The following is a 12,165-nucleotide window of genomic DNA, read 5'->3' on the forward strand; positions in this document are numbered from 1 at the left end:
GCGTATTCACGCGCCGCCATCTTGTGAAAAAAAAAAAAAAAAAAAAACAAAAAAAAAAAAACAAATATGACAACACAAAGACAAAGAGTCATTCATTCTTCAGGACTTGCTGTACCCTCTTTGTCATGACATGAAGAAGTTCTAGTTGAAAGAGGAGAGGATCAAAGCATCCATGTCAGCAGTGGATCAGGGACGTCATGGTGGAATTTGTACGTCTACTACAAGCTAAATGTTGAAAGCAAACACGAAGCTGTAGCTGCTTCATTGACGAAAAGACATTGTCTCACATCTCCTGTCCCACATAAATCCGCTTCAATTCCAAGCCGCGACAGTTCCACATACGCATCGGCGCTCTGCGCTGACGCTGCTTTCTTCTTATCGCGGGCTCCTCAAGCCACGCATCCATCCAACCGCAGACTGTCCAACAGTACTGACCTTTCCGCTGAACAAAGCGGGGCTTTGATGAAAATGCCCATTACAGGCGCAAAAAAGCACAATGCCCCAGAGCTGTCCAGCGATGACAGTCAAATGCCTCCCATTCATTCGACCTGGCGCAAGTCTTCTTTTGTTCCCCACAGAACGAGTCTACGGTCTGAAGAGAAGGACGTTGGGCCACACCAACGTAGGCTGGACCGTTCGCGGAGCTGCTAGCCGTCTTAACAGCCACAAGCATCATCTGGATTTGCGAGGACATCGTTCGTCAAGGACATTCCCGATGCACATCACAGGAGCCGCGTCGACAGATCACACCCTTTTCCCAGTCACCCGCTCATCCGTATCACACCTTGGGCCTGCTTGCGATAAATGCGACAAACAATTTCGTTCCCCCTCGTTGTCCTGGTGATCACCAACCAGGATGCCGTGAAGATTTGACTGTTGTAGCGAATGACATGACTTTAGAGATTGTTTCCATTGTGATTGATTTATTTTGTGATTTTCTTTTCCTTTTCTCTTCTTTCTATTCACCTACAGCGATGTTAGATATGTTTGTCAGGGGGGATATGTTGGGGTAATTCGCTATACGAACATCTTTAAACATCTTTTTGCATCGTTTTGTTTTTCTTGGACTATCCTGCCTGCTTTTACATGATGTCACATCCTATTACATCACATCCTATTGCATCACATCCTGTCCGTCTTATATAAATGCTCTCCCAGCGCGTCTATCTTTCTTTCTTCCGCTCTGTCTCTCCTCAACTGACCTCACAATGTCCCTGCTGTCTACAAGATTAAAATAACTTATTCTGTTCAACACCTGGCTTCCTGCTGATTTCACCATCCCACTTCTAACACCCTGAAGACCGATGAACCAGGAACGAACGATCACTTTTAACCCATCAGCGCCCAAGCTCCATTGGAAATGGGCTGATTTGTCTGCTGGGAATTTGTGTCAACTAGTATCAAATAGTAGTCTTGGTGCAACACATGATTCACCATCGCGTTATTTATGTGTTTTCCTTCTAATTTCGCCATCAACATGAAGTTTTCAGACCAAACTAAGTACCCAAAATCCATTGTGTGTCACTTTCTCGGTCAGGGGTGTTCCTGACGTGATGTCACGTCAGAAATCGTCACTAACTCAAAAACAAGACTTCCTGAATATTCAGTGCGAGTCTTAAAATGTAAAATATAGCTATATGCGGTGGAATCTTTGTAAAATATGCTCAGTACAAGTCATTTGAAGTGATTTTACAAATTATGGACACAACTAGTCCTTGACGAGTCCTTTAAAGGACAACCGACATCACTTTTTTGTTTCTTAACTGACATCAGAAAAACGTTTTATAGCATCTAAAATACCCAAAACAAGCAGTATGATATTTTTATTCAAATATATCCAATAAAAATGACTTAGTGTCCAAAATCTGTAAAAAATGGAGCTACGAATTGGGTATTTTCATAAAGTCCCGCCCCCAGTTCGTGACGTCACTCCAAGATGTTTTGCATTTCTGGAGAATCAAAACAATGGCTTCAGATTCAGATAATATGCTTTCTTGTTACACCTCCAGTTATGAACATGATTCAAATAGTTCTGAAGAGGAAAGTATACATGTTTGCAATCGATTAAAGAATTTATTCCATGCCATTTTGAGGCAACATTGGGGAGAAACGGATCACCAGAAAAGAGGCACAAAATGGCGACCACCTGTGGCCACCTCCGTTTCCACAGGCTGATAAATTCCTTATATGGAGCTTGGACACCCTCTTCTGGCGGCTTTTGGGTGCAAGACAAGGTTTTCAGACCAAACAATACAGCAAAATACATTGATGTGATGGAAGGACTGCTACAATGTGTCTTTTTTTCCGGTGTGGGGCGTTCCTTTAGTGACGTCACGTAGGGATTCGTCACCAACTCAAAAACAAGACTTCCTGAATATTCAGCGCGAGTCTTAAAACGTAAAATATAGCTATATGCGGTGGAATCTTTTTAAAATACGCTCAGTAGAAGTCATTTGAAGCCATTTTACAAATTATGGACACAACTTGTCCAGAGACGTCGGTTGTCCTTTAAGAGTCATCCACACCACTCATTCATAGTGCACAGTCCTCCAACTGCATTCATTTTCTTCAAAGACATAATATATAGACAGAATTATCATTTATATTTGGACAACTTTTTTTCATTCATTGAAGGTGCGCCTTATAGTCCGGTGCGCCTTATATATGGAAAAAGTTTGAAAATACGCCATTCATTAGGGGTGTGCCTTATACTTTAGTACGCCTCATACACCGGGAAATACAGTGTTCATTTTTAAATGATTGGCACTCCATTCAGTCCGCTAAATGGAGGACGACGATTGCAAGACATCACCAATGGGGGTTAAACTAAGCTGGGCTCTCGAAAGCTTAATAATAATAATAAGCGCCTTTCAAAACTCTCAAGGTCACTTTACAGTAAAAAATTGCCACAGCTGTTATATTTCTCATTTATGCTCAATGTCTTTTCTTCACTCGCCCTACTTTTTATATTTCTTCACATAACCATAACTCAATCACTATCTAACCTGATTACATGATAGGATTCTGACCATACTAAACGCTGTCCCTGAAAGGATCAATAATCTCTTCAATATGACTTTTTTTTTACTATAATTTTACCTCTAAAGGAGCTGCTGGCCGACCATGGAGGAATGATGTTCCGTCTTTGGTAGAAGAGAATATATGCGCCTTTAGTGCAGATTTCCTCCCCGGGGACCAGGTCCACACTACTGTCATCGTAGCTGTACCACACTCCGTCCACAGAGTTCCTACAATAGGCTGGTGACAAATATTCACACCAGTGTGTCAACGCTACAATTGTCAAGAGATTGTTTTTTTTTTTTTTTTGAGTCAATAAATGAGGAGAATTTCCTTGAACTCCTGACGTTTAATGCTTGCATGCAAAAAGTTGGCCGAAGCCACAGGCGCCTGAACTGATGGAATGGAAAATGATGCTCTTTAAAATTGGTGATTTGGCCTCAATTAAGGTCCAGCCCCAAGCAATGCGAGTCCCTCTAGGCAAGATTCTTCTCTGGCGACCCCCTGCTTTAGCAAATACAGTAAAGTCTCGTTATATCGATATCGGATATATCGATAGTCCCGGTTATATCGATACTATTTCTATGCACGCACGGAGAAAATTACATGCAAACAGGGTCGGATATATCGATAGTCCCGGTTATATCGATATTTTTTCGGACTCCCTTGAATATCGATATAACGAGACTTTACTGTATAATGCAATTATCGTAACACCCCATTAGACAAGCATACATTCATACCAGTATAGTGCCCCCCGTGCATTCCTCCATGGTGATTGCACACGGCATAGAGATCATACAGGTAGTCGTGTGGGAGGGTCACTTCTGCAGGCGGGTGCTGTTGGCCAGCTGACTTTGGCCAGGCCGCAGGCCACGGCCCGCTATTCAGGTTACGCATGCTCTGGCTCCTCTTCACAACATGGGGGGCCATGTCCAAGGCAGTTAGCGGGAAATGCACCAGTGATGAAAGCTTGTTCCTGCGCTCGCCTACCTGTAGGGAAAAAAATACATTTTATAACTGATGAAGATGAGAGAGAGAGAGAGAGAGAGAGAGAGAGAGAGAGAGAGAGAGAGAGAGAGAGAGAGAGAGAGAGAGGGAAAGGGGGAGTGAGACAATGACAAAAAGAGCAAGAGAGAAGGAACAAAAGATAGAGAGAAAGAGAGAGAAAGATAGAGAGAGAGCGATTGAGAGAGAGGGGAGAGAGATAGAGAGAGATATTGAGAGAGAAAGAGAGAGAAAAAGAGAGAAAGAGTGAGAGAAAGAAAAAGAGAGAAAAAGAGAGAAAAAGATAGAGAAAGAGCGATTGAGAGAGAGGGGGAGAGAGAGAGGAAGAGTGAGAGAGAAAGACAGAGAGAAAGAGAGAGAGAGAGACAGAGAGAGAGAGAGAGCGATAAAGATTGAGAGAAAGAAAAAGAGAGAAAAAGATAGAGAAAGAGCGATTGAGAGAAAGTCAGACAGAGAGAGAAAGAGTGAGAGAGAGAAAGAGAGAGAGAGAGAAAGAGAGAGAGTCAGACAGAGAGAGAAAGAGTGAGAGAGAGAAGGAGATGGAGAAAGAGAGAGGGGGGGCAATGAGAAAAAGAGCCAGAGAAAGAACTAAAGAGAGCGAAAGAGGCAGAGAGAAAGATAGAGAGCAATAGAGAGGGGGGTGAGAGATAGAGAGAGAGACAATGAGAAAAAAAGCCAGAGAGAAAAAAACTAAAGAGAGAGACAGAGAAAAAGACAGAAAGAGAGATTCATATCGAGAGAGAGAGATATATATATTTTGAGAAAGAGAAAGAAATAAATAAAGATGGAAAGAAAGAAAGAAAAAGAAAGAAAGAAAGAAAGAAAGAAAGAAAGAAAGAAAGAAAGAAAGAAAGAAAGAAAGAAAGAAAGAAAGAAAGAAAGAAAGAAAGAGAAAAAGATAGAGAAAAAGATAGAGAGTATAAATGCAGCTGATACATTTGTTCATGACTGCTATCCCATAGTTGATCAGCAGATGACTGTGCTTTATTTTTCTTGACATTACGTTGGGTTGTTGTCAATTCTGGTACAGATTTACTTTCCACGCTTCATTATTTAAGTTTCACTTTACTGAGAAGAGGGCGAGAATGGACATGCTTTAGCGCTGTACTGTTTAGCAAGGAAAAGATAAAAAGGACAAAGACCAAAACTTCTATTTCGGACAGAAAGCGGGCAAAGTTTTTTGTACGATTTTATTGCATTCGTTTTATTACATTGATGTAAAGTCCCAATGTTTGTGTAAATAATAGCTATATTTTTATACTTATTTGTAGTTCTACGGTAGTGATGAAGGTGGTGTGAAATCACATTAAAGAATTAACCATCAGTACAAAGAGAGAGAGACAGAGAGAGAAAGAGTGAGAGAGAGAAAGAGAGAAATGAGAGAGAGAGTCCTCTGTTTGGAATGGTAGCACAGAGAGAGAGCGATGAAGAGAAAGAAAGAAGAGAGAATGAAATTGAGAGAGAGAGAGAGAGAGCGAGAGAGAGAGAAAGAAAGAGAGCTAGAGAGAGGGAGACAGAGAGAGTAAGAGATAGCTAGCTAGCAAGATAGCCAGATACTGTAGCTAGATAGATAAAGAGAGAGAGAGAGAGAGAGAGAGAGAGAGAGAGAGAGGGGGGGGGGGGAAAGAAACTTCAAATGACTCACCGAGAAAATTTGACCTGTTCATGTGCATCATTCAGTCGATTTAAGATCTCGTGTATTCTACTCACGTAGTGACTGTCCGCAGTTTGGTGACTTGGTCAAAGCGCAAAGAGTCCCGTCCACATATTACGCTGACGTGATAAGGTGAGAAGTACAGAAAAATACTGACAGATATATATCTTTTCCCTCTCAGTCTTGTCAGCTTGAGCCTCTGAAGTGTGAGAAAGAGGTCCTATGGCCAAATTTACTTGAGATAAATCAGTGATCGCAAATGTCCTTCTGATCCTGAATTTCACCATATGTGAAATACACACATATGCCACTTGAATTCGCATTCTTACGGAATATGAATGTGAATATTCTTCCCTCAACCTGTCTGTTCCCTGACAATTTCCGAACCAAAGTGGACAATAAAGAATACTTCTACTCAAGTCCCACCGCAACCAAAATATGTGTTATTAAATGTCATCGCCGCTTGCATCTGGCGTACTTGTCGGAAGCGCTTGAGGTGAAGGATGAGGATGTCGGGCAGCGTCCACAGGCTCATCTTGACCATTCCTTGCTGCAGTTGCTTGCAATGGGGGCACTTCCAGGCATCATCCGGGGCCAGCTGCAATCAGTTCAACGAGTCTTCAATGTGACATGTTTTTTCAACAACAAATATTTCTGAATTTAACTCATTCACTGCCATTCACGAATTTATTCTCGTATTGAAAATATAACGTAGAGCGCCATTCCCAGATTTGTTCAGGTTTTTAGTTTAAACCAGATTCTTTTCTTACGGACAACTTAATACAACTACGAACTTAATACAACTATGTGTTCAGGTTTTTGTTTTTCTTGCTGGGGTGTCGAGAAAGTGCTGGCCATGGCCTCTGGCATTTATAATCCAGAAGGGGTCAGCGTTTTCTTTTTTTCCCGTGTTAGGGCTGTGTTGCTGTTGTTAAAGCGCAAAAATAAACCAATATGTCTGTATTGCAGTGGTATCAAACTCGAGGCCCGCAGGCCAACTGCGGCCCCCGAAAGTATATTTTGCGGCCCACCTTGATATGAAAGATTAATGTTAGTGCGGCCCGCATGATTGATACGAATGAAACTTGTGTGTGAAGCTGAACAAGTAGGCAAGAGAAGACATGTTTAGTACAGTTCATGTTCAATATTTTAAGATGTTAAGAAAGCACAAGGTTAAAGAACTGTTAATACATACATTTGAAACTTTATTAAAATAATTAGTTTTCCTGTGGTTTTCTCAGTCATCTGTATCTGCCTTATGATCATTATAATTATTTTATTTATTATTACGGGTTAATGTATTTTTTATTCATTTTTTCATGTAATTAATTCATGTATTCATGTATTAATTTTGTGTGTTAAAAATAAAGATTTTGAGAACAGTGGAATGTTTTATCTATGCTTTTCTTGGCAACCATGGCAACTACTCATGCATGGTGATGAGTGATAGCGGCTCAGATAACAAGTCGGCCAGCCTTCGAGTCACGGGTGAGAATCATATAAGGTGTTTCTGCACGTTCAATTAATCATTGTAATATGAAGTCATGTATGGATTTTTTTAGCAGGGGAAAGTGGGTACACATTTTAACCCACCCAAAAAGCAAAATACAAAATCGCTGAAAAGGTTTCTTCAGCCGTCATCTGTACTTCTTTGAAGGTGTCGGATGTTTCGCTCCTCATCCAAAAAGCTTTACGTATATGTACCGTATTTTTCGGATTATAAATCGCTCCGGATTATAGGTCGCACCAGCCAAAAAATGCATAATTAAGAAGAAAAAAACATATATAGGTCGCACTGGAGGATAAGTCGCATTTTTGGGGAAAATTTATTTGATAAAATCCAACACCAAACAACATATATGTCATCTTGAAAAGCAATTTAAAATAAATTAATTAAATTAAAATAAAGTAGAGAACATCAGGCTCCGTTTGACTTCTTTTTTTTCCAACATAACACCGCAGCTCTCGCTCTACGCAACTCCGATGGACACACCTCCTTTTTGGTAACCCAGAACGGTCTTTTACAAGAGTTATTCAGATAACTCTATCACAAAGAACATGCTAACAAGTTTACCAAAATATCAGGTTTTACTCCAAATCACCAAATCCAAGGAAATCTTCATCCTCTGTGTCACTTTTAAATAACTCCCCCAACTCGGCAGGTAGACAAGGCGCCACTTCCTCTACGACGTCGCTTACATCAGACTCATCGTCAGTTGCAGTTCCAATTATTCCAGCCTTTCTGAATCCCGACAGGATGGTTTCGGTTTTCACTGAAGCCCATGCTTTGTCGATTCATTCAATGACTTCCAGGAAAGTTGCATGGCGCATTCTCCCGGTTGCCGTGAAGCACCGATGCGTGAACTCGTTCCTCCAACTGCGGCCACCTAGCTTTTCGCCCGCGATTAGCTTTTTTTGTCTTCTTCATTTCACTAAGTGTAACCTCCGCTTTTCGCCAGAACCTTACAAGTTTTTCGCTCACTCCAAACTTTCTTTCTGCTGCTCGATTGCCGTTTTCGGCTGCATATTTCACTATCTGCAGCTTGTAAGCTGCAGAATATGACTTTCTTTTCAGGGCCATTTTTATTCAGCCCTTCTCAGTTGTGTTTATAAATAACAGGTGTTACAGAAACATCTGACCCTCCAGATTCTGACGGGTCACAGATTTCCCTGTCACACCTGTTATAGAAATGTGAAGTTTACTGTCTCTGCGCTCACAGATTTTGACGGCTCACAGATGTTTCAACACCACAATACCAGCACAGGCCTAGAGCGCGCTCTTGCGGTTTAATGTGAAAATAACATGTGAAATGATATACAGTAATAAAAAAAAGCATATATAAGTCCCTCCGATTTATAAATCGCACCCCCGACCAAACTATGAAAAAACCTGCAATTTATAATCCGAAAAATAAGGTATATGTATATGTATATGTATATGTATATGTATATGTATATGTATATGTATATGTATATGTATATAGTGGTACCTCGGTTCTCGACCATAATTCGATCCAGGACCCTGTTCGAAAAGCGATTTCTTCGAACACCAAACTCTTTGCTCCTGTCACTTGCGAGTTGACAGCCGGGGGGCGGGGCTGCCTCTCCCGGCCGTTCTCCACCCGCTGTCATTCTCTAATCCTGGACACGGGGCATTTATACGGTTTGCGATCACCTCGCCAATGCCGGATGATTGACTCAAGTCGCCACCGTGCTGGACTCTTCCTTCGATGCGCGAGTGTATCCGGTCCGAGATATTTTCCCCACGTCCCGTAAATTTATGTCATCTTCCGGGATTGCGTAATTTTGCACCCTCGTGTGCCATTTGCTTTTTGGCGTAGTAAGTGGGTCGGATCACCCCCTGCCTTCTTACTCGCTGTGTTTTCTTTTATTTGTGAATAAACATCCTGCTTGGGTAGTACGTGTCTGCTTTGGGATCCCAAACATTCCACTACGTTCCGACAGTCAGAGTGACAGTCAGCTGCTGTCACTCTCGCTCGGAACGTGACAGCTACGGATGACTCGGCTACAAGATGTTCTTTTCTCTTAAAATATCTATCTAATGACACTTGCTCTCACACCCACAGTCACATCACTAGATTTCACAGCCTCCTTATTCTTTAATATCGTACTGATCGTAGATTTTGCCATGCTGTGTGCCCTCGCCAGATCAGACACTCGCACACCTCCTTCATATTTTGCGATTATTTCTTTCTTAAATGCAATAGTTGTACGCACTACTTTTCTTTTGTCACTTTAAGCAGCACTTTCTTTGGAGGCATGATTAGGGGCTAAAACTCTTCGTACACCTATATTAAACGCTAGAGCAAAACGCAGCACCTCTGCTAGCGACAACAGTTGATCACGAACAGAGCGATACACCCGTGCTCCGCTCAGCTCCCCACCCTCGCGTATGCACTCACGCGTCATATAGGCGTTCGAATACTGATTGATGTTTGAACGGCGAAGCAAGAATATCTCGAATATTTTGTTCGAACACCGATTTGTTCGAACAGTGAGGCGTTCGAGAACCGAGGTACCACTGTATATGGAAACAGTTTGAAAATACACCATTCATTGGGGGTGCGCCCTATACACCGGTGCTCATATAATACTTTGATGTTCCAATTGAGCCTCGAGATGGCAGCACCTAGCACACACAGCTCACATCGCTACTGCCCAATGTATTAATTCTACATAAAGGCCAGACATTACTGATTACAAGACGGAGGCTGCAGACCAGGTGAAAACTGACCACGAGCTACATTTGGCCCCCGGGCCGGATTTTGGATAATTTCTGGTCGAAGGCATGTTTACTCATTCACTGCCAGACATGTGCAAAAATGTGTCCACTGCTGCAGTGCCAGGGTTTTTGTCATTGTCACTCAAATTCCAGGACCCAGAGAAGATTGAGTTTTTGGACGACATAAACATCCAATACAGCGTAAGAAACCTTAGCCTCTCTTCTTTCATTAGAAAAAAAGAGTTAATTCCGAAATGATATGAGTTTGGAGTTATGAGCTTGAAATGTGGGTGGCTATCCAAAATACAATGCAATACATCCATATTAGTTTATAGCGCTTTAACAAAAGCTGAACATGGAACAAAGCGCTAACATGTGAAAAAGGCGAATGCTGTCCCCTTATGGAAAATAAATATTGCCAGAGGCCATGGCCAGCGCATTATTGGCACCCAAAATGCATGAAAAAATAAAACCCGAATAATGGCAGGTTAATGGCAGTGAATGAAAAAGCGCCTGGATGTTCTTCAAATGTGAGACGTCCAGCTCAAAAGTACTTGAAGACTACAAACGTAACTGGCAAGCAAAAAAAATGAGTCACCAACAGACAGTGATGGTCGCTGCAGAGGAAATTGCTGACCGGGGTCGTCATTCGTCCCTGAAAAATGACTGCCTAGCAGACGATTTTCGGCCCCCCACCCTGTCTGTGTTCCAGGACGTTTGCCGTCAGCACTCCACAGGTTGTCATTCTAATCAGTTCTCCAAGGGATGCGTATGGCCCGTCATTTGCGTTGAGCAGGGGAAAAAAATAGTCCCCACCACCCGAACTTTGTTCCATGTAATGGATTTTTTTCTCTCTCAAAATACAAGCTTGACATGATTGCATCTAATTATCTCCATTGTTCTCCAGAAGACTTTTACCTCTATTCAACCCAGAGGATGACTTGTTTTGATCATGTATCTCTGGATCTTAGACACAGCGAAAAAAACGAAGACAAGAATAATTCTGCAGCCGTTGTAGAGGCTTTAACCCTAACTGTTGCTTTTGCTGAATGCCAGTGGGTGTCCTTGGCTTTTAAATTGATTCTTTTAGTCAAGTAAAAAAATGTCTCCAATGAACCTTGAAATGTCATTTCAACACCATATGGTCACACAGTCGAATGCACTGAACAGTTTGCATAATTTAATGTTACTGTATTATTGCCGTTAAACGTTCATATGTTACAAAATTTACCATTAGAATTTAGGATAGAGCTCTGGTAAATGCGGAGGAAAAATATTAATCATCTTAAAAAAAGTGTAACGTTTCAGTTCAAAGTTAAAAAAAATCTTATAAGAAATAAAATGTAATATAATTAATTCACGCGGGACTTTATTTTATTTTCTCGTCAAAGGGAAGAGACAACTCAGAAAGGTCAGGAGCATGAGATGGGAAGAAGATTAAGCAGATTCAGTGAAACGAAATCTCCCATTCTCAGCAATGACAAAACTACAAACCAATTTTGGAATAAGTGCTGCAACGTTGCGGATCAAACAAAAATGCACAAGTAGGGCGCAAATGAGAGCCAGCACTCATATGTCACTGCATAATGTCATCATCATCGTCATCATCATCACTGTATATTTCTAATTTTAAATGTACCTGTGAGTTGAAAAGTCATGTTTTTCCCAACTAATCAAGAAAATAATACCCAAATTAGGAAGTGTTTGGAAAAATTGGTAGTTCAGCCCTATTTCCTTGTTCAATGCAGAATGCGTTTGATTCCCTCCAAACAAATAAACAAACAAAATAATTAATTAATTAATAAACAAGTAAATAAATAAGTAAACAAAGAAATAAAGAACTAAAGAAATAAACAAAGAAATGAATACATAATACATAATAAAATTAAATTAAATAATAAAATACTAAAATAATAAATAAAATATAAAAATAACAATAAGAAAAAAAAAAAAAACAACATTAAGAATAAAAAAAATACTAAATAATAATAAAAAAATAAAAATAATAAAAAAACTAAAACATAATAATATAAAATATACATAATATAAATTCAATATAAATAAAAAATTAAACATTAAAAATGCAATACGGAATACTGTATGCAGAATCTCAAACGTCATTAGTTAATTCCTAAATTATATGGGGCTGGCGTTATACGAGCTTGAAATGAGGGCGGCTGTCCAAAATACAATGTAATACATACATATTGGTTTATATAGCGCATTAACAACAGCTGAAGCT

General features: G+C 40.6%; 1 protein-coding gene across 1 annotated transcript in view; it reads right to left on the minus strand.

The window, feature by feature from the left end:
* usp43a (ubiquitin specific peptidase 43a) overlaps positions 1-12,165 on the minus strand; it is a 106,421-nt gene that overhangs the window by 12,843 nt on the left and 81,413 nt on the right. The window contains exons 12-14 of the mRNA XM_089005920.1: positions 6,159-6,278; positions 3,762-4,011; positions 3,100-3,258 (exon numbers count right to left, since the gene is read on the minus strand). Of these exons, the coding sequence (XP_088862046.1) occupies positions 3,100-3,258; positions 3,762-4,011; positions 6,159-6,278 (529 nt within the window). The remainder of the gene's footprint in view (positions 1-3,099; positions 3,259-3,761; positions 4,012-6,158; positions 6,279-12,165) is intronic.

This window comes from Hippocampus bargibanti, linkage group LG10, assembly GCF_051943395.1.
Source record: "Hippocampus bargibanti isolate YZ-2025 linkage group LG10, ASM5194339v1, whole genome shotgun sequence".
In the NCBI taxonomy this organism is placed as follows: Eukaryota; Metazoa; Chordata; class Actinopteri; order Syngnathiformes; family Syngnathidae; genus Hippocampus; species Hippocampus bargibanti.